We start from the raw sequence: 24,462 nt of genomic DNA on the forward strand, positions 1-24,462 counted from the left end.
ATCTCCAACCTTTTGAATCACCATTATGGCACCGCAAAATTTCAAATTGTGAAGACATTTGTCTCTCAATAAAAATGATGTATAAAGCTGAGAATTAAATCTCAAATTGTCTAATAGTTAGTTGTAATAATTTTAAAAAATAATAAAATTTTAAAAGTTAATTGTAATCATAATTTTATCCAACATGGAATGCACTACAAAGGGTAAAAAACTTAATTGACATTAAGATACATAGATTCGTTAGTCTTGAAAGAATGAATGACGGAAGGATTAAATTGGTTAATTTTGAAAACGTTTGAGTATGTTTTTTGTCCACAAGAATACTTAAGGATTTAACTTGAGTTGTGGGTGTAAGTTAACCGGAAAAGAAGTGTATTCAGATCAAGGCATGTGTCTGGTTCCAGGCGTCGAAGTTGTAGGAGCATTACTCCCTCGTACGCGGAAAGCCATCCTTCTTATGATATATCCCAACCCCACCAGAATTAGTCGCCATTGCTGGATAGCAAAGTTCACATACCGATGAAGAAGTGAGTCAAAATGTCGGCTTCTCAAATGCTAGGCGGGCCTTCGCGCTGTGGCTGGGTACTGGGTCCGTCCCTTGATAAGATCATCAAGAACGTCGCCTGGAGGAAACACTCGCAGCTCGTCGCCGCCTGCAAGTCCGCTCTCGACAAGCTTGATTCCGTTGTTGACGACCCTGTAGATCCAGCTTCCTGCACCCCTCTCTATGGCCTCTCTCCTTCCGATGCTGATTTCGTCTTGCAACCCCTCATCATGGCTCTCGACTCTGCATCTCCCAAAGTTGTCGAACCCGCCCTAGATTGCGCCTTCAGGTTATTCTCCTTGGGCTTGATCCGATGCGAGATCGACACCCCCAGCCCTAACCCAAGTCCTCCCTCCCTCATTTTCCGCCTTATAGATTCCGTCTGCAAATGCGGCGCTCTTGGGGACGAAGGAATCGAGCTTGCACTTCTCAGGGTCTTGCTCTCCGTCGTTCGATCTCCCTACGTGCTTGTCAGAGGTGATTGCCTTGTCCACGTTGTTAGGTCCTGTTACAATGTCTATCTCGGGGGCATGAATGGCACCAATCAGATCTGCGCCAAGTCCGTCCTTGCTCAGATGATGATGATTGTTTTCACCAGGGTGGAGGAGAACTCCATGATGGTGGAATTCAAGACCGTCTCTGTGGCTGAACTGTTGGAGTTCACGGATAGGAATTTGAATGAGGGCAGCTCTATACAGTTCGCCCAGAACTTTCTCAATGAGATTGTGGATGCCAAATCCAAGGAAGGCCTTGCTGAATCGAAATTGTGTTTGCAGTTGGAGAATGACAAGGGTGAAAAAAAGAAGGGTGAGCCCACCGATGGGGAACTTAGTGAGGGAGCTGATCTGAGTGGTTACAGTAAAATTAGAGAGGACGGTTTCATGCTCTTCAAGAATTTATGCAAGTTGTCTATGAAATTTTCATCACAGGAGCATGCAGATGACAATATTTTGTTAAGGGGGAAAGTGTTATCGTTGGAGCTCCTAAAGGTTATAATGGATAATGCTGGTCCAATTTGGCGCTCAAATGAGAGGTTTATGTCATTCTGTTACTGTGTTCTGCTGATTTCTTGCCGTCTATTTCTTTTTGTTTGTTACGCAGGGTCTACTCATTCAACTAATATGGCCGGGAAATTACATCTTATGCTTTTATGATAGACCCTCTTAAGTCAAGGAGTTAACTTCTGTCACCAGTTCGACAATAGATCTTTCTAATTGGAACTTTTAGATTAGTTTTGCTTGCAAGATGTGATGGTTTAAATAAATGTCTAGCTTCCCCTGATATACAGACATTACATAGATTGATATGATAGTTCGCCTGCCCTTAAAGAAATCTTTGGTGGTGTAGAATGTAGTTAGTTCTCAGATAAAGGATGAAAAAATGTCAGTGGGAGAGCTCACGAAGCTACAAGTGTCGTAGAAACGGATTATTTGTAGTATTTGACCATTATGCATCTCGGCTATTCCACCAGATACCAAGCTTATCGTGATTGCATGAAGTTGTGGTGTAAACTTTGAAGCTTGGGTTCTTGTATCTTTTCACTACATGTCATTTCGAGTTGATTTATGTTCGCTTTGAGGCTTTTTCTGGTTGTTTCTGTTTAAATTGGAGCTCCAACTAGACTGTCTTTTGAGCTCATTTCGAGATCTTCAAGCTTAGTCAAGTGATATGGTTGTCTCACTCATATTGACTTGAAGTCAATCTCCCCTTCAGATCTACTTTGCTCTCCGTCTTCGAATATGGCCTCGGTCGAGGCAACAACCAGTTTTCTACAGGATTCTTGTGTTGTGACTTACCTTTGAAGGAAATTCTTCTTTTTGTTCATTTGTTTCCTTGTTTTACATCTCTGGTTTTCTGAACCTTGAAACTTGGCGGCACAGAAGTGCAAATGGCCTCCGGGTACCTCATTCTGGTTCACTTGCTTTAAGTTCCACTTTTAGACTTTTGTCTTGATGGGTCAGAACCACTTCTTAGGCTCATTTTAACTTCAGTTCATGGTGTAGAATTTTTTAAAAGTGGCCTGTCATTATGTAGTCCACTTTCTCCTTGTCTTATGGGGTCTTCATCATTCTCTTCTTGTGTTGCCAAAGTGAAAACATAACTAAGGCACATATTTAACTACAGAAAGGCACAAATAATCCTAATTTAGAAAAAGTCAAAAATAATGAATAAGGGGTAAATGTGATGCAATAAAAAATTATTTTTAATACAAACAACAATTATATGAACAAAGAAATTGAAAAACCTTCAATCAAGTGAAATATATGATTTGAGATTGAGGCGTAGCAATAGTATTTGTTGTTAAGTGAAATATACGAAGTACAAATCATGTTTATCGAGTTCCAAACCATTTTAAATTTGTAATTCAGATGCAAAGATACAAATTTAAGTTTCTAATTCAAAATTTAGCGAATGATTATCTTATACTAAATTTTGACTTTTCTGTTTCTCATCTCTTACGCTTTGCAAGTTATCTTAATTGTTAGAGTCAACCCTTTTCAAGATAGAGTATGTGGACGATTTGACGCATGCCTTAGGATAAGTCTCTTGGTGAAGCACACAACTTATCTATGCTTAGCTTCAGTCTTCAAAAGTTAAGCTGGCATCAAGCGAGTCCTTGACAACACTAACCTTGCCATGCGTTCAATTAGAGCTAGGCTTGACGAGCAGCGGGGGAGCTGGGGGCGTAAGGGGTTTCATCAGAACCTCCTTCGCCGGAAAAAACACTTTATATATAGTATAAGTTGAATCCCCTTGGCTTGTTCTTTTGTTTACTTCTATATATTTTGAATTCCTTTAGTGATAATCCTTGATGTGCCACTATGAGGCTCAAGGACCTTCCCCTTTTTCATAATGGACCTTGCTTCCCCCACTTACATTAAGTCCGCTCCAGGCCTACGTTTTATGGCCCATCTGTGTTCATATTTGTATTGCAAACGTACAAATGGGTCGTCCTATGCCATTGGCGGTTGGTTGTCGTCTTCTTCCTCTATTCTAGTGTCTTTTTGTACGTTAGTGATGACTAACGATTGTGGTTCTCACATTGCCTTCAGATTGAAAGACATTGGTCTCAACTTTTTTGGGTCGTAGTTGATGCTTCGAATTTGTCCACTCAGCTATTTTTCCGGTGAAACCCATTTTTGGTTACACATAGTGCTATTCTCATCCAAAATTTAACTACAGTACTCGTCTGCCTTGGTCCTTTACTAAAGTTTATTTTAATTTTAAGGTCCTTAGAAATCTAACCCCAAATGGGGCATTCCATGCATGAGAAGCGGATCCGCTACGTCTCGGGTGAACCTTCTGACTTCTGTCACATGTACACACCCTGTATGACTTCTAAACTCCAACTTCTTCTTGGTTTTAGAGTTCGAGTCTTCACCATATTATCATGCTTGCGGCTTGGTTCATGTTACAACCCTCACTTCTTTTGACATTCTGCTCCAGAAGATTCCTTACTTACTGGCAGAAGTTTTAGAGAGAAGGAAGAGATGGTAAAAACTTGACTGACAGATTAACATTTGTAGGATAGCAAGTCTTAGATTATCATTACTGGTAAAAGTTGGACTACAAATCCTTGTAACGGGTCTTGCATCTAATACTGAAGTTGATGTAAGAGAGTTTCTCAAAAAAAAAAAAAGGTTTCTCACAACACTTAAGATATTGAAACTCGTAATGAAACAAGAATATGAAAGTAAATCCTGATGTAACTGAGTTTGCTGTAGCTGGAAAAGTGATTTAAGCTAAAATTTCTTTTAGATTTATTCTTGATTGTAGATTTTATCCTACAACATTCAACTTGATTGATAAAGAAAGTCCGCCCTTCTTTATTCTTAATGTAGCAAAGTCGAGCTTTGTGTAGAAGTCATTTGTCTCAACTGGGTTCTAAAGAACTCAAGATAATAATATGTTAAAGTATCTGCATTTTCGAAAAAAAGGTTGATGTATCCGGTATATTTCTGGCTTAACATTGTCCTCTGAATACAGGTTTCTCAATGTTATCAAGCAATTTTTATGCTTGTCATTGTTGAAGAACAGTGCATTATCTGTGATGACGATCTTTCAACTTCTTTGTTCAATATTCAAGAACTTATTATCAAAATATAGATCTGGGTTGAAATCGGAAATTGGAATCTTTTTTCCCATGCTCATCTTACGTGTGCTGGAGAATGTGCTTCAGCCTAGTTTCTTGCAGAAGATGACTGTTTTGAGTTTGCTGGAGGAGGTATCAAAGGATCCTCAGATTATCATTGATGTCTTTGTCAATTATGATTGTGATGTCGATGCTCCCAACATTTTTGAAAGGTACTTTTTGTTAGTTGTGCTCTACTTTTTGCTATGACTGTAATCTATGTCCTCTAGTATGTGACCAAGTAAACTTTGAAGAAGAACAATCATATATTTCACTAATGGCGTATTTGGATTATATTATGTAATGGTTTGTTTCATCAGTCGTAGACACTGCTGCATTCATTTTACAAGCTTCTTAGTTGATTGTTGAGATTTATTCTGATGTTGCACTCTTTTTTCAAGCTTCTTAGTTGATTTTGATGTTCACAGTAAAAATCCAGAGTCGAGGTCCTTGAGTTTTATTATGTTTTTGGTTGGACTTTAAAGTATATGATGGATTCTTTAACCGAAAAAGGTTATAGTAGAATGTTTCTCTTTGTTGTTAGGTATGAACCGAAAATCCAAGTCTGAGATACAACTTGATCTCCAAGTCTAATAGTTTTTGACTCGGTCTAGACTTGTCCCAAGTTTATTTAGTTTCCAAGACACTTCCCATATTAACCTCAGACTATTTGCCGATAGCGTTGGCTGTAATAGGAGGCAAAGGCGAAGGGGGCATGCGCCTCTCATATCCGAGGTCACATGGCTAAGGGTGATGGACTTTGGGAATAGGATGGTGCAATGGTGAGGTAGTTATCAAAAGGAATATTGTCTTTCCAAATGGCTAGCAAGATGAAATTCCTAAGAAGGGATAATTGAAGGTTGAACAAACAGGTTTATGGGTGGGCAAAGGGTAAATAAGATTGCTAATGCCTATCTTGGAGGAATTAGAGAGTAGATAGGGGAGATAGTTAGATTGCGGAGGAGAAAGTGGAGTTGGCAATAGTCCAGGAAACTTCATGGAGGCAAAAACCAAAGAAGCTTTGGTATAAGAGCTTTAGGCGAGAGACTAGTTGTTGTGCAATCACCCGCAACATACAAGTGATAAGCTCCCTTGCCATCAATGTTGTCAAAGGCGGCAAAAAAAGGCGCAATGAAGGAAAGAAATAAATATATATGTAATTCAAGGAAAAAAGTTAATAAATTCACTCATAATATTTTCCTTAGTAACTAATACACTTGTTTGTCGATTACTATTGTTGTTTAATAATGCCCAATTTAAGATAACAAAATAAGTGCACACTTTAGTGCCTTGGTACACACACTGAAATGCAACTTGAGCGAAGCGAAGCACCCTGTCATGCACCTCCACGTGCCAAGGAGACTCCTTTTCATTGTGTACCTACCTCTGGGTACCCACTGCCCGAAACCTTGTCATGCACCTCCATGTGTGTCCCGGTGTTATCAAAGGCGAAAAGCGCAAAAAACCTTTAAGGTCTGTTGGAGCTTTAAGCGCGAAGCGCAAGTAAAGCGTGGACTTTAATGAAGAAAGGCGCAAGTGAAGAAAACTACAAATATATATGTGTAGTCAAAGACTAATATCTATAGGCATGCATACCAAATATATGAACAAAGAAATTGAAGAAAATTTATGATAAAGTAAAATATCAATTGTTTAGTATCGCCTATTCAGGATTACGCTCATTGGCAAGGAAAAGTATGCCTTAGAGCCTTGATGACAATACTGAAGTGTCCGCTAAGCGAGGCGAAGCACTCAACATGTTTTGAGCCTCACTTTCAGGGCTTCAACGCGCCTTTAATAACACTGTAGTGTTACGCTCCAAAATCCCACCAACTCATGATGGCACCTAACCCGACTCGCTAGGTAAGCCAATCAACATATAACACAGCTCAGACGGAAGATCATCAAATACATAATAAAATAAGAATGCGAAAATTAATTCAAATATCCCCAAAAACTGGTAGTACAAATCATGAGCCGCTAAGATTAAGAAGTACAACGTTGGTGTGAAGAAAATACATTATCTGTTTGGAGTTTACATAAACAGAAATATAAGTCCTATACTACCATGAACAAATGGTAACTTCAAGCTTGTAACAGGAACACTGGTACATCTTCAATGATAGCCTTCGACTTCCATAACAGCTCAACTCCAAAATTTGCACACAAGGTGTAGAAGTGTAGTATGAGTACAATCGACCCCGTATATTCTGTAAGTATCAGGACTAATCTCAACAAAGTAGTGACGAGTTTTAGTAAAAAAATACTCACTTTATATAACCTTTGCAGCTCATAGGCATACACAATAACAGAGAAATAGTTAAGAAACAATCAAAGAACAACAAATATCAGTAGTAAGGTGCTCAATCAAAGAGGAAGGTAATAAGCATGCCTTTTCAATTAAACAAGTCAAAGCAAATACAAATGCACTTTCACATACAAAAGAGATATGCACCAAGTAATGTTTACTCGAATATTTTTGTATGAATGTAGAGTGTCTATGCATGATAAAGTCCAAATTACATATCAATTACCAATTAACATTTATTCTTATGCTTCTATATGAGTCCAAAATGTCCTTGCATAATCTCATGCCAACATTATGCAAAATATAGAGTACTTAGAAGTTCTCTATATTTCCTACCAGCATAATAATCTCTAATAGAGCTAAAAAACTCATAGAAAGCATACCATTTGAATTAAATGTACTAATACGAGTAAAACATATTCTACCTAAGTGGTATCGGCTTTATAGATCTTTTCCTTCCATTGTGGCATGTGCTCTAGCCTCTAGGTCTACCCATCAATTTTAACGCCTTCATTCACCATGGTTTTGCACCTAAGGAGACCGGTGCATCTGGAGGTCGATGCAAAACATGACAAAACCATTTTAGACGACTTCCTCTCATTTTATGCTCAATGTGTGCTACTTGCACCTTCCAACAAATGCGAACAATTTTAATCTTGTATTGATACACATGCATTTTAGCATCTTCATCTCTGCAACACTCATCTTGTGGATGTGTTGGACTGTAGCATCTGACTTTTCACTCTCATATAACATTACTGGTCTTGTATTTGTTTTATAGAACCCACCTTTCACTTTGGTGGGCATCCTTCTATAACATAATGCCTCGATAGCACTTCTTCATTTCAACCATCTAATTTTGATTATTTTTGTATCATCTTCACATATCATTCATTCTCTTTGACCAACGAGCCTAAATATTTGAATTTACATTTAGATACCACAATCCCTTCTAATCTCACCTGAACTTCGCATTTCTTATGCTAGCTAAACTTGCAATGCATATATTCGGTCTTACTTCTGCTTATCCTAAATCTCTTACTCTCTAGAGTGCTTCTCCGTAGTTCAAGCTTTGGGTTGACACCCTCGTTGTTTTAGTCAATTAGGACAATATTATCAGCAAATAGCATATGGGGAATCATCTTGTGCTGTATTGGAAAAAATTTCTCTCCATTATCTGAACTTCTATCAATAATATTGGAATCTAGAATCGTCGGGCATTTTCACTTGCATTTCCTCTCTCTTATCTGTGTTGTTCACAATCTCTAAGGAGTTTTCCTTCTGCTGCTTCTATCTGGAAATCTAAGGTTCTATTAAAAATTGAGGCTTATGTGTCCCTTTGTTGCCTGAAAGCTTAACACCTATAAGCTGTTACAATTAAGAAAACCTTACTAATTGAAAGTACATATTAGGCGATTGCGCGTAAAATAAACTATAAAGTTACTCTCTTTTTAATTTGTCCCCAGGGCTTTGATCTTGTGGTAAGAGTGCAATGCGTGATGTGTGTTAGGCAGACATCATGGGTTCGAACCCTGCTGCATAGAAAACTCTGGTATTTAAGTCGAGAAAGGTTATCTATCGAGTTTTGAACCGTTTGCCACTGGTTTCTAGGGATTTCTCGGTTACATAAAAAAAGAGTATTTTTCTTTTAAAAAAATTAGCAGTTATATATGTTGAGAATATAGTGTATAAATAGGCATTTCTTTATCAAATCATCAATACATCTCTCTCATATTTTCCCGTGTCGGATATCAGCTATAGGATGAATATCTTATTCTCCCATAGTTCGATAACAAATATGAACTCAACCTTAAGATCAAGAGTAAGGTTGTGTCCTTAGCTCATTGGCGATTTTGAACAAAGTATTGTGATACTGTTGTATGCCAAGAACTTGTGAATGCAACTATTTAAACAGTCACTTTTAATGAGACAGGAAGCCGACCTCCTTATCCTTGCTTGGCTCTCTTTTGCAGCAATGCACATGCTTTTTTGCTGTTGTATTATACTGTTATTCATATATGTTTCCTGTCACTGAATTCTTATGTTATTTTCATCTAAATTGAATTAAAACAGCTTTAATTCCATCAGATATTTGCAGGACTGTTAATGGTCTTCTTAAAACTGCTCTTGGTCCACCTCCTGGTTCCACTACTACATTGTCTCCAGTCCAAGATATTACATTTCGTTCTGAATCAGTGAAATGCTTAGTTACAATTATAAAGTCAATGGGGACGTGGATGGACCAACAACTGAAGGTAGGGGAGCCCAATCTAGATAAGGTGTCCGATCATGAAGTGCCAGAAGCCGCTGCCAGTGTTTGTGAAGAGGGAAATATTATTGACTACGAGCTGCATCCGGAAGCAAATTCTGAATTTTCTGGTGCTGCTGCCTTGGAGCAGCGCCGTGCTTATAAATTAGAAATACAGGTTTATCATCTTTGTTTGCACATTCCACTATCTTCATTCTCTGCTTTCATTCACTTCATGGTACTTGAGGTATGGTTAAGTACTGACAACTCTAATGAATCAAATGCAGAAAGGTGTTTCCCTGTTCAACAGAAAGCCTTCAAAGGGGATTGATTTTTTAATGAGCACCAAAAAGCTTGGCAATTCCCCAGAAGATGTAGCCTCTTTTCTGAAGAACGCGACCGGATTAAATCCATCCATTATTGGTGATTATTTGGGTGAAAGAGAGGAGTTTCCTCTGAAAGTTATGCATGCATATGTCGATTCTTTTAATTTTGAAGGTATGGACTTTGGTGAATCAATCAGATATTTCCTTAGAGGGTTTAGATTACCTGGTGAAGCTCAGAAGATTGACCGTATAATGGAGAAGTTTGCGGAGCGCTATTGTAAATGCAACCCAAACTCTTTTACCAGTGCAGAAACAGCTTATGTGCTTGCTTACTCTGTGATAATGCTCAATACAGATGCACATAATAGCATGGTGAAAGATAAGGTACCCTGGGAATCTCTCTGAAGTGTTTTTCTCCTAGGTGTATGATCCAGTGCATGTTTTCTTAAATTCTCCCATTATTGTCTGCTACTTTCATTCATTTCTACCCTTAGGGGCGGTTTGGTTTGAAACAAGTTACATGAATTAATAATGCATGGATCGAAAATTTGGGAAAATTTAATTACCAAAAAAAGTTAAAATAATACAGGGATTGTAATATGGGGTTTATTCTTGGTTAGATGTTTACAAATTCCTGGTTAGTTTGTTATATTACAAATTAGTACACAATCTATAATTTAAAATATGAGTTTTACTTTTTCAACAAAATAAAAGTTTTCTATTATTATGAGGGTTAGTTTTGTAATTTAGTGCTTATATTCATGTATTACCGATGGCCACATTCTTACTTCACACTCTTTTCCACGTGAAATAATAATAGCTTTCCAGCACAACTTATGCAAGTATTATTTATGGAAATAAAAAGTAGCAACCAAATATTGTATCAGTTAATGTGGAATTGTGTGCAGAGTTTAAGGACCTGTTTGTCCATACAGAATTTTTCCTTTTTCGATTCTTTTTTTTTTTTCCAAAACTTGTTTGGTTATACATTGGATTGAATTTTGAAAAAAAATTTGAAGATGGGTTTCCAAATTTGAAAAAGAGGGTTTTACCACTTTTTCATGTAAAATTTCATTTTTCCTCACAAAACTACAATATTTTCATGTCCAAACACAATTTCAAGTTCCAAATCTTTTTTCAACTCCAAAAATTACTTTTTTCATAAATCACAATTTTTATGTCGAAATGCCTACTAAATCTCCTCACTACCCAACCAAATGACTAGCTTACTGGCTTGTTGAACCTGTGTCACCCGATCACATAGATTAGTTCATAAAATACAACTTATTAAACTTTAGTTCTTTTGCAATGGGCCAAAGCTCAAAGTTAGTACTGTAGTCATTGCAAAATATTGTCCTTGAACAAATATATTCTTATTCGAGAGGTTGGTATTGAATTTGTCTATGTTTTCTTGAGGATGACAATAAGAAAGAAAAATATGTCCAGTATATAAGTTTCCAATAATATTATTAGTGGCCATATTGGACAAGGATTAGAGTATAAGAGTTGTGACTTATGACTATGAGAAGAGCACAAAACCAATATTGAATAAAAGACATAATGTGCTTGAGAGTTGGCTATATATACACCTTGAACTTTTTTGAGCTTATCACATTCATTATTGTTTTTAGGAGAATTGTGTAATGGTTGATTGAAGGTGCCACATGCACATCTCAATAGCTTTCAATCTGGGGTGTCTGTCATTCATTCATTCAGTCACTCATTCCATTCTTTGGTATTAACAACTTAGCCAATTTTGGAGGCAAAATCACTAGGCGATTTCTTCCCATTTGTCCAAGCCTTCGTGGACAGAGTTATCCGTTACTTGTACTGGTTGGAGGTAGCAGGTGCTCCATAGAATTAGTTGAGGTGCACAGACACCACGATTATAAAGAAAACAAAAACAACTTAACCAATTTACCGTGCTGTCAGCTTAATGTAGTGAAAGATCAATAGACTATGCAAATTTGACATTCTAGGAATAGGTTAAATAGTACATAACATGCAACACACTAATGGCGAACCCCAATAGATAAAAGGGCTTTTCAAGCCTCTTGTCCTTCCTTATGAGTTTTTACTCGGCATTAAAGTATATAATAAGAATTCTAGTGAATGAAAAATAATGGAGTAATATAAAATAAAACCCCTGAAATAAGATGGTTAGTGATTTTGTGCATATAAATTCATAGCTATATTGACAGATGAGAATTTGAGTAAAAGAGGATAAAATATGCCAACGGGTGCTTCAAGTGCAAATGTCTAGGTGAAGATGTGGACCACCTCCTCCTACATCATTGGGTGACAACTTGCTTGTGTTTTGAGATGGTTTGGGATGCAGTAGGCAATGTCGGGCACAATGGAGGAGGCACTGGCCAGTGGGAAATTCAGAAGGAGAAACAGAACTTGAAGAGTCGGGAATGTTGCCCCACTAACACTTATGTGTTGGACCGATGGAAGGAAAGAAATAAGAGAGCTTTTGATAGGACAGAAAACAACTATGTGCATTTGAGGAATGGCCTCTCCTTCCTAGTTTCTTTTAAATGCACCAATAGAAGATTGAGTGTCATTCTTAGAGAATCATATTATGTTGTAGATTCTCTACTTTTTAGTATGCTGCTAGTATACGGTAGATTTTCCCATTAGTATTAAAATTATTTACTTATGAAAAAGATCCATAGTATAAGGAAGATGGCGTAGAACGTTCAAGGATAGTGATGCTTAGCTAAAATAAGCTTAAAAGGTCAAATTGTGTCAATATGTATGGACTATAAGAATTTAAAACCTTGTAAAGCTATATTTGGATGAATTTGCTACTACCTTAATTAACAATATTTTTAGTTGAACCTTTACTACAAAACTAAAGTTATTTCTTTACAACGTATAAAAGTTGGAATTCTACATGTAATAGATTCTGTTTGTGAATATGAATTTAGAAATGAAGACTTCTAAAAAGTTTTCCGTATTTGTGATTTTTATATAATATTAACAAGAATGATGTCCCTTATCAAAGGGAATATTAAGAAAAGTTATGTCAAACTAGATAGAGCTTCCCAGTGAATGTTAAATGTCATTCTGTTAGCTTATAATTAATTATCTTGTATTAGGAAATTCAACGGCGATCTTGAGTTTTGCATGAAAGGATAGTGTACAAGTCACGGATAGTGTACAAGTAACGGATATGAGTTACCAATTGTTTTTGATATTGACTGATATGGGTTACCAATAGTGCTGCAACCAATTATGGGGGAGGCAACATCTTCATTTTCCAGTATTTGAGACTTTGAAAGCACATAGTTACTGGGTTGGAGAGTATCTTTTTTGTCTGTTTTAGTCTTTTACATTTAGTCTATGCACTTGGTCATCTTAACTTAGTTACACATGTAGATGTTACTTGTAAAATAATGTGATTGGTTTTCTTCGGAATTAACTGTTGTATTTCTCCATTTAGATGACAAAAGCTGATTTCATCCGGAACAATCGAGGGATTGACGATGGGAAGGACTTACCTGAAGATTATTTGGGTGCTCTCTATGACCAAATAGTGAAAAATGAGATAAAGATGAATGCAGATTCTTCTGTACCGCAAAACAAGCAGGGTAACAGTCTTAATAAGCTTTTGGATTTGGATGGTATACTGAATCTAGTATGGAAACAGAGAGAAGAAAAACCACTGGGTGCCAATGGGGTTCTTGTGAGGCATATTCAAGAGCAGTTTAAAGCAAAATCTGGAAAATCGGAGTAAGATTTAATTCCACATGTTGACTTTTGAATCTATTTTCTGGCTGCATATGTACCAATTGTCAGACGATAGGAATCTGACTCTTTCTTTATCATCTGCGTACGGGTTGATATTTTCTTTCGATGAGTCGCTGCAGTCTGTAGAATTGCGAAACTATCACATATACGGACTATTGAAAGGATTGTGTGCCTTATAGTCCCCATACATATGATTTAGTTTTCTCAAGCTGGCCTCATATGTCTTCTTATCATGGATTTTCTTGTTCAGATGGAAAAGAATGCATAAAATTATATTATGTCCTGTTGCAGGTCTATCTATTATGTCATTGCAGATCCAGCTATATTGAGATTTATGGTAGAAGTCTGCTGGGGTCCCATGCTTGCTGCTTTCAGTGTCACCCTAGACCAGAGTGATGATAAGAATGCCACTTCTCAATGTTTGCTGGGGTTCAGGCATGCTGTGCACATTACAGCTGTGATGGGTATGCAGACGCAGAGAGATGCTTTTGTCACATCTATGGCAAAGTTCACTTATCTTCATTGTGCTGCAGATATGAAACAAAAAAATGTTGATGCAATGAAAGTAATTTCCATCTCCCTCAATTTCTGTCATGTCAGTTTACCATCTTATGCTCAGACGGTAGCAAACTTGCAACAAATGAAGAGTAACCCTACATAATAATACACGCACGCCACATATCTTCTTTTTCTATGAAGTAAAATAATTATATTAATATGGGAAAAAATTCTGTATACAACAAGTGCACCAAAAGGTTGAGAGTAAGCTCTACAAACTACACATCATTTTCGATACAAACAAGAACCTTGTCTATGCACTATAAAAGACCAAAAGCACGAAACTATTCCTCAATTGTACAAGTCACTTTCAATTCCATCAAAAGTTCTACTAATTTTGGAGGACAATTCCTTTATGCATCTTTTGGACTTTATGGCTGGAAAGATACAAGAGATGCTTTGAAGGGCAAAGAAGACATATCTCTAGAATTAAGAATAAATGTCTACATAATTTCTATTTCTGGTGTAAGACTAGTATTTTGGAGATGTAGATCAATTTTGGACTTTATTGAGATGCTTGGGAAGTTATTGTAACTGGCTATGTTGGAGCCTTCTTTCATGTAATTTTGTGTACCATCTTGGTACTTTATTTAATGAAACCTTTACCTTATCCAAAAAAAATAATAATTCCATCAACAGTTCTACTAATTTGAAACTCATGCAGAATAACATCCTTCTAATTGCATGCAGACAATAATGTCGATTGCCATTGAAGATGGGAATCATCTTCATGAAGCTTGGGAGCATTTTTTGACGTGTCTGTCTCGATTTGAGCATCTGCAGCTGCTGGGGGAGGGTGCACCATCTGATTCCTCTTTTTTTACTACCTCGAACTCTGAATCTGAGGAAAAGACATTGAAGTCAGCTGGATTTCCATCACTGAAGAAAAAAGGGACACTCCAAAATCCAACTGTTGCTGCTGTTGTTCGAGGGGGTTCATATGACAGCGCAACTGTTGGAGCTAACTCTCCAGTATTGGTGACTCCAGAACAGATAAATAACTTCATTTCAAACTTAAACTTACTTGATCAGATCGGCAACTTTGAACTAAATCACATATTTGCTCATAGCCAAAGGCTGAACAGTGAAGCAATAGTTGCTTTTGTCAAGGCCCTTTGCAAAGTTTCGATGTCAGAACTACAGTCTCCAACAGATCCCCGTGTATTTAGCCTTACAAAAATTGTTGAAGTTGCGTAAGATTCTGTCCTTGAACTCATCAATTTTTACCTCACAAAGAAACTTTTATAAAGTGAATATGATGAAAGTATGATCTTGATTATGCAGGCACTATAACATGAACCGTATCAGATTAGTGTGGTCCCACATATGGAGTGTTCTTTCAGAGTTCTTTGTGGCTGTTGGTTTGTCAGAAAATCTTTCAGTTGCAATTTTTGTCATGGATTCATTGCGACAACTTGCTATGAAATTTTTAGAACGAGAGGAACTGGCGAATTACAACTTTCAGAATGAATTTTTGAGACCATTTGTTATTGTCATGCAGAAAAGCAATTCTGCTGAAATCAGGGAATTGATAGTTCGTTGTATTTCCCAAATGGTTCTGAGTCGTGTCAATAATGTAAAATCCGGGTGGAAGAGTGTTTTTATGGTAATTATCACATCTTTAGTTCAACTTTTTATAGAGTTTTGCTTTATCCTTATCAGGTATCATCTAGTACATAAATGATTGTTAGCGTCTTTCAGTATCTATTTCTATTGCTCTCTTGCTTATTAGCATTCTATTCCCTCTGTCCCTTTTATGGTGTGAGCTTTCTTTTCCAGGAATCTACTTGTACTTCCTAACTGAGTTTCATGTGAGATATATCCTCTTTGATGCGCTTAGTTATTTATGTGATTTAGCTACTAATATTTTACTGTATGACAATTTTTGTCTTTTTGTTAAGTCTTTAATATGTGGTATAGAAATGGAACCTGGGATATGATAGGTCTTTATATGCACCTTTGCAGGTTTTTACAGCTGCTGCTGCAGATGAAAGGAAGAATATTGTGTTGCTGGCCTTTGAAACCATGGAAAAGATTGTACGGGAATATTTTCGTTATATTACTGAGACTGAAACATTGACTTTTACTGATTGTGTTAGATGCCTCATCACCTTCACAAACAGCAGATTCAACAGTGATGTTAGCCTCAATGCTATTGCTTTTCTCCGTTTCTGTGCTGTCAAACTTGCAGAAGGGGGCCTTGTTAGCAACGAGAAAAACAACAATAATGATTCATCTATTCCAGTGGTCGAAGATGAGGCTTCAGATGGGATGTTCTTCACAGATAAAGATGATTATATGTCTTTCTGGGAGCCTCTGCTCACAGGTGTCTTGTTGCTTTTCTTTTTCCCTATTTCTGCCTTGCTGGAACATTAAACAATTCTTATTGGTGAACCTGCCTAGTTGTATCATGCAGTGACAAGTGGCTAATGCAACGGGGGGTTTCTTACACGTGTGGAATGACCAATTTTTTTTAGTCAAATTAGTTCACCATCCTTTCTGCATAATCCTCACACCTTTAAAAATGGGGAGGACCAGAGGAAATTTGATTATGAGTGAACTGGAAATGAATTTCAGAATCTGAATTGTGGAGTGCACATGTAATTTTAAATTATATGAACTTCTGGAGGAATTTCAAAAGTTGCATTTTTCTATTGTAGCAATTATCCCCGTGTATAATTACTGGAGGGTTCCAGGTTAAACTTTTTGAGTCATTGTTGATCCTGTTTCAGGGTTATCAAGATTGACTTCAGATCCCCGATCAGCCATCAGAAAGAGTGCATTGGAAGTTCTTTTCAATATCTTGAAGGACCATGGCCATCTCTTTCCACGCCTATTCTGGATTAATGTCTTCAAGTCTGTAATCTACCCAATGTTCAGTCCAGTAAACGATAGCGCAGAAGCTCAAGTGAAGTACGACCAGTCTTCATTTAAATCCAGATATATACCACTGGATGGATGCTTATGGGACTCTGAAACTTCTGTGGTGGCAGCTCAATGTTTGGTGGATCTATTTGTTAATTTCTTTGGTATGGTGAGGTCTGAATTGCCAAGTGTTGTGTCTATAATGGTTGGATTTATAAAAGGTTCTGGCAAAGATCCTGCAACCACTGGGGTAGCTTCTTTAATGCGTTTGGCAGGTGATTTGGGAGGCAAATTTCGTGAAGAGGACTGGAAGGTTATCTTTCTAGCTCTGAAAGAAGCTTCAAATTCCACTCTACCCAATTTTTCTAAGCTTTTGAGAACAATGGACGGCATTGAGATACCCATTAGTCAGTCTGATAATGATAGGGAGTTTTCTACTGGGGCTGGATTAATAAATGACGAATCAGAGGATGACAACCTGCATACTGCACGATATGTTGTTTCAAGAATGAAGGATCATATAGCGGCTCAGTTGCGCATCATACAGGTCCGTCTTCCGCCCTTCCCTGCCATTCTCTGAGTATACTTGTTTGTTGTCCTATTTGGTGTTGTTTCACTGGTCAATTGTTCCGCATAGAATATTTTTCTATTAATTTGTATATGGCCCCTGGTTTATTAATTTGTATTCGAACCTAGTAGGGGGCAGTTCATCTGTCTTGGTTAATTGTTGCTCACCTGAATTCAAATTAAATTTCTCACCCATGTGGCCCCTGACTGAAGCGACAACGGGACCCTTTGTTTGGCTCGATGAAACCCTAGCAGAGGTCTTCTCTCTTTCCCTTTTCAGGGAACAACGGTTCCTATTCCAGCAGATATGGTGACTAGGGCATCTTCTAAAATTGAGATTTCAAATTTTTGATCTCCAAGCGGCAATTCAATTTTGTTGGGGATAATTTCTTTTATGCGTGCAACGCAACTTCGAGCCCAGAAAAAATGCATCCTATTCTTTGTATCTTCGTCTATTCCGACAAATCCCCCACAATAATCACCAATCTTGCGTAATCTTGCGGAAGGTATCTGAGGACCAACCATGCAGTGGAATCCTAAAAGCTTTCACCCATTTGTGTTCCGACATCAGTGAGGAAGTCTCCATCTCCGGGACCACCAGTCAAGAGAGAGATGTCTACCGTTCCAAAACCAATCTCCAGCTTTAACTCTTATGGCTTCTTGCATGCAAGGAAACACGAAAAGAATATGGGCAAAAGGTACCTTGAGGCCAGCTGTGGTTTTCCACCTATTGACGAACAATTTCTGTATCACCTCTGAGTTGGGGCTCTGATTAAATGGATGATTGGAAACACCAAGGATCTGAAACAGAGAAGAATGGAGACCTTGTCGTAGTAAGAAGCTGCTACAATTGTCAGTGAGTCCCTTTTGTAATGTCCTTAGTCTTAAACAAAGCACACGGAGCGAGACACTTAACAACGTGCACACAACTTGCAAGGTTAAGTCAGAATGATATTAGTAGCGCTAGATAGCACAAGAGAGATTGCCAAAGGAAGCTTTGTATTAGAGAGAACTTGCCTGATTGCTTGATACAAACGAGCACTCTCTTAGGGGTAGTGTGCAAATAAAGTAGGGCCTATACAGTTTATAATTGTATACAAATAAGGACCGACTCCCGTCTTCCAAAGGGAACCTCTCCATCCTTACGGAATACCTATACAACTCTCCTCGGGGTAGTGTCGAATAAAGTAGGGCTTATAAATTTATAATTGTGTATAAGGACCTCCATATCTACAAATAAGGACCTACTCTTGTCTTCCAAATGGAACCTCCATCCTTCCGGAATAGACCACCAAGATAGCTAAAATGCTGCAAGCTTCTTGCGTAGAACTGTTGTATGCCGAATCGCGCCTATGCGGCGTGATTATGTGGCAGGTTATCATACTCTCTCCCCTCTAATTTCGTGACGATCGCGGCGCAATGCTTGCTCCATGAATGCATTGACCTTATACTTGAATTGCCACAAGCCTTCATATCAATATGGCCCCTTCCGGTGCTCGCCCCTTCTAATGAATAAGGAACATGGTGGTAGGCTTTGTCCCTTTTTCTGTGTGGCCGGGTAGTCAATAATTGGTTCAATGTCCCTATCATGTGGAGGCAGTGATAGTGATGGGCGCACGGCTGGACTGGCCCATGCTAGAATCATCCTTATCTTCATGGTACGGCTTGAGCATGCTGGCTTGAAAGATAGGACAAATCTTAAGCTTGAAAGCCCATCAAAAGCGCATGGCTGATAACTAACTCCTGCCTTCATCGCTTGGCAATCTGGAAGGAATGAAACCTGCGGTGCTTTGACAGAATCTCAACTCAACACACATCGAAAGCTAGACTGGATGTTAAGTTTGTAATGTAAATAGTTCTATTTTCTGGGACTTTGTCAGAGCTAAACCCTATTCTTGTAATTTGAATGCATCTACTGGATGCATGGTTAATAAAATTCACCTTACCTGATTTAAGAAAAATAAAAAGCACTACTTTTTGCTTTTGTTGGATATAGTCCTTAAGGAAAAACAATTTTCTAGAACTATTATGAAGCCAATAATGTTATATAGTAGTAAATGTTGAACTTATACTATCCACATGATCATGTGATAGAAATGGAAATATTTAGATTGGATAAGATCATGAATTATCACATTAAACAGAAACAGCAAGTAACACGCATAGAAGATAGAACGAGAGGAAGTAGACAGATAATTTGGCTATGCCCCGACATAGACCTATACATCACCAGTAGGTCGGACATTATCATGATTGAAAGTTTTAAAAAAGGAATAAACATAGTTCATGCATTAACTTTGGTCTATTTCCCTGCTTCCTTTTCGTTATTTATGAACTGTCTGGAGAGATATTTTCAGAGTTCCCAATGTTACAAAAGAGTTATGTTAAATGCACTGTTATTAGAGAACAGTATGATTCGCTGTGCTTTTCTTATTCATTGTGCTGCTGTTTTTTGATGTGCAGGTGTTGTCTGATCTCTACAAGATGTGTCGGCGATCAGTATCAACTGATACTATCAATATCCTCCTTGGTATTTATTCATCTGTTACTTCTCATGCCCAGCAATTGAAATCCGAGAAAGGTGTACAAGTGAAGCTGCAAAAAGCATGCTCTATCCTTGAGATACCAGAACCTCCGCTGGTGTATTTTGAAAATGAGTCCTACCAGAATTACCTCAACTTCTTGCATGGGCTGCTTGTTAACAATTTATCATTGGTTGAAAAGAGAAATATAGAAACGGAACTTGTGGGTGTATGTGAAGAAATTCTACGCGTATACTTGGACTGTGCTGGATTGAACTCTGTCAAGAGGAAACCAGATGTTAAGGCAACATACCTGTGGAATCTTCCTTTGGGTTCAGCTAAGAAGGAAGAGCTGGTAGCAAGGACTCCCTTGGTTTTGTCAGTATTACGCATTCTCAGCAGTTGGCAAAGCGATTCTTTTAGGAGATACATTTCTCAGTTGTTCCCACTAATGGTAGATCTTGTTCGGAGTGAGCATAGCTCAGGAGAAGTTCAGCGTGAGCTCAGTCATTTTTTTCAATCCTGTATTGGCCCCATTATTATGAATTTGTGATATATATTATATACACCATTTACTGAGCTATGCTAGGCTGCCTTGGCCATTTCTTAGCCATTTAACTGACCATAAATATTGCTACTTCCTGATTTTGTTTATACTTTAGGCAGTCTGAAAATTTTGTTTCTAGGCTCAGGATATGAAATTTTGGAAGCATTAATCTTTCTATCAAGAGGCTCGTTCATATTTAACATTCCTATGAACCTTGTTTATCACCTCAGCAGATACTTTATTTAAATGCCTTCCTGGTGCAGTTTTTGGTACTTTGTCCTATCTCGTCAAAAATAGAAATTCTTAACTAACCATCTGTTATTTTATTATGTTCTAAATCATTCCTAGCTGAGAAAGGATAGTTGGAAGTGTGTTTCACGTAGTTCCTAGATACATGAACTCAAGCGAAGCTCTTTACTTTGAGAAATTCCTATAACTTCCCTGTTAATCTTACTGAGACCACTAAGGTTTGACATACGTAACATGACACAGCTTTTGATTTGATTGTGTCATCTCATTTATTTACCTAGATATTTTATGACGAAGCAAATAGAGAATTCATTTCTACTCTCTACTGAGACTAGTATCAGCTTTATAGTTCTCTTATTTGGGAATTCAACCTTTTTTCTTTTGGTACCGGGTGACATTAGTAGTTAACATGTTTTCATAGTTAAATCAACATAATTGATTGATATGTAAAATAGTTGAGAAAATCAAACTACAAAAATGGATGTAAAGCGGATTAAATTAAGTTTTCTGAAGTAACACAATGTTTAAAATGATTTCTATGCCTGAAGGATTCAAAATCAACTCCGTCTATTTAATCTTAGGTTGGCAGATGCAGCAGTATCTTGTACATAGTGATTTACCAGTTGTACTTCAGCTCAAGTATGTGCTTATTTAGGTTAAGCATGCAGCCCAACGGATGAGGGCAGATGGTTCGAGGTTCAGAAAGATCTCACATACTCATATTACTCGAGCAGCTGATGTGGCAAGAATTTGTACAAAAACTAACAGACTGGGATGAGGTACCATACGAGATGGGATAAGAGGAAATAGCGTGACAGCTGCTTTCTGCTATAATACATACATCACCGTCCAGAGCAAATTATAAAACCTACGAGTTACCCGGCACTAAAAAACATAAATCTATCAAACCAAATTCTGTATCACGGGTGAATTCAACACCTTCATTTCCCAAACAACTCACCCTAGGGTGTCATCTGTTGTTGTATAAGGCCACTCACCTCCGGCTAAATATTTGATTGTTCAAATGGTACACGCACAAAGAGCTGCCCATGCAGAGTAACCACAGCAGAGGTCTGGTGAGGATCAATTCTTGAAGGTAAACTGACTACCTGAAAAAGAAACTAGTTTTCATACGTTAAAATTGCAATTGAAAGAAGATAAAAACCTATAAATGTTAATGACAAACATGATTTCTCCCAGTTTTTTTTCCTTTTCTCCTTTCTCTTGTATTCGAGTGAACAGTTCTAACTAGAAATTCACCAGAAATGTGGATGGATGACTCCCAATTGCCCAAGAAACTAGTCATCAAGTAACAATTTTATTGACATGGCAAGAAAATTCCTAGTGTAGAGGTGGTATAGGAAAGTAAAGAACCAACAAAAAATGTGCACCCAAATACACCATATATGTGTCTAATGGCAATGGAATATTAACCCTCTGGGGATTGAGATTTGACCCCCGCGGCCACTTTCAAGCCAAACTTACTTCAAATTATATTTATGTACATATGTCCACAACATTCTTGCAAAGCCAAAGCAAAATATGTACAGGAATTATGAATATGCATAACAAACAAACCAAACAATAAAAATACTAGAGAATTAATAATGATCGGCAGAGCTGGAAGTATTATAGAAACGAAGTAGGAAAGCAGGACAAATGAAAGCATAGCACTGTCCAGATCATAATAGCCTCCTAAATAAATCAAAAGAAGAATTACTCAAAAAAAAAAGTCTTTTTTTAAAAAACCGTGCCGTCGGGACCAGCTTTTGCACCTCAACTAATCCACGGGTTATCTGCTATCTCCCACCAACATAGGTATCGGCGAATTAATCCATCAAGGCTTGGATTACAAGTTTACAACCCACTTCGTTGACCTTAGAACTTATGATTCTCAACCCATTTCATTGACCGCTATGGGTGCCTAGTAAAAAGGAAATTCTTCATTGCGAAGTAAACGTTGCACATTATCAAAGGGCATTAGGTGTCTCCACTAATGGGGATTAGGAATTGTTGTACAAAAATCTTACACGGTATATTAAGTATAAGAGACATTTCCTCATGAATTTCAAAACTGTTTACTTCTCTAACTTCTCTTCAGAATATCAAGGTGTTAGGGGAAAGAGTTGTAACTTCTTTTAGCAATGGATTTCTTGGTAAGCTGCTGATCTTCCATCCAGTCTACACGTCCTCGCATAATATATTTCGTCTTTCAACTCTCAAAACAATATCCCAAAAATGTTGGCCTATGAAAAACTTCCTGATTCAACAGAAACCACTATTTACCCCTATAGTTCCTAATGACTTCGCTAACCTTACTACTATAACTGAAAGCTACTTAATGAAAGAATTCTGATGCAGTTGAATTATGGTTCATGGGACAAGGAGTTGAATGTCTAATTAAAACTCCTCGCTAGATTTCACAAAAATAATAACTTTATGTGGGTGAACAATGAACATCGGAGCTCAATAGTGGGTCTTACACAAAGTGTGGCTGGTCGCTGCAGAATTACATTTTGTCTTTTTGTTTAGGTTAATATAGTTGTCATCCATGAATTATCACCTATGCAGCTCATGTGTGACAATCAAGCTACCTTGCATATTGCATCTAATCCAGTATTTCATGAGAGAACCAAGCATTATTAAGATGATTGCCCCTTTGTACAGGAAAAGATAGCATATAAAGATACAATTACAATCTTTGCAGACAGAGATGAGTAATTTGAAGACTTTTTCTAGAAATCACTTAAGAGGGCCAGAAATACTCTATGTAGTATCAGGCCTGGAGCATATTATTTGCAAGCTCCGACAAGATATGGAGTCATTGATTTTGGTCATACAATATGGTCTGGAATAGTCAAAAATTAATATATTATAGAATTATGTACTCATTTAAAATATTGTTAGAGGGATTAAAATTATTGTAGATAAGGCTACATTATAAAGTATAAATGCACAAGGGCTGACGCATAGTCCTCATGCATTCTCAAACTTCTCTTTCTCTGGCCTGTTCTCTTCAATTCATTTAATGAGATAAGAATCGGTAAAATTTTCTTGGCATCATAAATAAAGAAAAACATGGTGCCAAACCATGCAAGCAGTTTCTTTTTTCTTTTCGGATAAATAGGTGAGAAGAATGGCATTATAAGCCTGTTTGATAAGTGATATAAAAGGTTCTTTCTTCCACCAACATTAAGGAATATGTTTATTAGATTGCTGAGGGCAGTTAAAGCACACACTTCATTGCCACAAAGCAACACTAAACAGCAGTAGTAAATTTGTTTGGGTAATACACAGATGATAAGCATAGCTGAGGTTATTTCTTATGATTCATCTGACTACATCAACGGCATGAGTACATAACAAACAAATCAAGGCAAATAACAGATGCTGCACTGATGGCAAATGAAGTACTTGATTGGAGGCTAAAATCAGGACAACCTGGTTTGATTTTCAAACTTGACATTGAGAAGGCATTCGATCAGATTAAATGGTCATACCTTATATGCATGCTCAGAAGAATGGGATTTGGGGAAGGCTGGATAAGGTGGATAAGATACTGCATTACCACAGTGAAGTTTTCAATCTTGATCAATGGTGGGGCAGTGGGTTCTTCTCTCCTCAGAAAGGTCTCAGGCAAGGAGACCCTCTGTCCCCATTCCTATTTATTTTAGCAATGGAAGGACTAAGCAAAATGATACACAAAGCTACTCAACCTCAATGGCTGGAGGGGTTTAGAGTTGGAAATGAAGTCGAGACCTCTATAGGTGTCTCTCATCTGTTATATGAGATGATACTCTTATTTTCTATGGAGCTGAAAGATCCCAAGTCATGTATTTG

At 37.6% G+C, this 24,462-nt stretch overlaps 2 protein-coding genes across 6 annotated transcripts in view; one reads left to right on the plus strand and one right to left on the minus strand.

Annotated features, from left to right (window-relative positions):
- Positions 1-383: 383 nt before the first annotated feature.
- Positions 384-20,579, plus strand: LOC107784009 (brefeldin A-inhibited guanine nucleotide-exchange protein 1). 2 transcript variants are annotated; one of them, XM_075248691.1, is made up of 11 exons: positions 384-1,577; positions 4,532-4,849; positions 9,083-9,410; positions 9,520-9,942; positions 13,007-13,296; positions 13,606-13,879; positions 14,563-15,065; positions 15,157-15,478; positions 15,838-16,198; positions 16,605-17,284; positions 19,768-20,579. In XM_075248691.1, the coding sequence occupies exons 1-11, from the start codon at positions 538-540 to the stop codon at positions 20,377-20,379; spliced, it is 5,151 nt and encodes a 1,716-aa protein (XP_075104792.1). In that variant the 5' UTR covers positions 384-537; the 3' UTR covers positions 20,380-20,579. The 2 variants fall into 2 exon arrangements, with proteins under 2 accessions (XP_075104792.1, XP_075104794.1); XM_075248693.1 differs by having other exon boundaries at positions 403-1,577; positions 9,073-9,410.
- Positions 20,580-21,319: 740 nt separating this feature from the next.
- Positions 21,320-24,462, minus strand: part of LOC107784010 (AT-rich interactive domain-containing protein 6-like) — a 28,550-nt gene continuing 25,407 nt past the window's right edge. For 3 of the 4 annotated variants that reach the window (XR_001647604.2, XM_016605058.2, XM_016605059.2), the window contains one exon: positions 21,320-21,731. Coding sequence is in view for 3 of the 4 variants with exons in the window: in XM_016605058.2 (XP_016460544.1) it covers positions 21,627-21,731 (105 nt within the window). In the remaining variant the exon portion in view is untranslated. The remainder of the gene's footprint in view (positions 21,732-24,462) is intronic. The other variant, XM_016605060.2, reaches the window with a different exon arrangement.

This window comes from Nicotiana tabacum, unplaced genomic scaffold (genome assembly GCF_000715075.1).
Source record: "Nicotiana tabacum cultivar K326 unplaced genomic scaffold, ASM71507v2 Un00025, whole genome shotgun sequence".
Taxonomy (NCBI): Eukaryota; Viridiplantae; Streptophyta; class Magnoliopsida; order Solanales; family Solanaceae; genus Nicotiana; species Nicotiana tabacum.

Bases quoted from the DNA above. Each gene is read 5' to 3' on its own strand.
- LOC107784009 (XM_075248691.1), top strand. From the start codon at position 538: ATGTCGGCTTCTCAAATGCTAGGCGGGCCTTCGCGCTGTGGCTGGGTA. The intron at 1,578-4,531 runs GTTTATGTCATT...CTCTGAATACAG, and splicing joins ATTTGGCGCTCAAATGAGAG to GTTTCTCAATGTTATCAAGC. The intron at 15,479-15,837 runs GTAATTATCACA...GCACCTTTGCAG, and splicing joins GGTGGAAGAGTGTTTTTATG to GTTTTTACAGCTGCTGCTGC.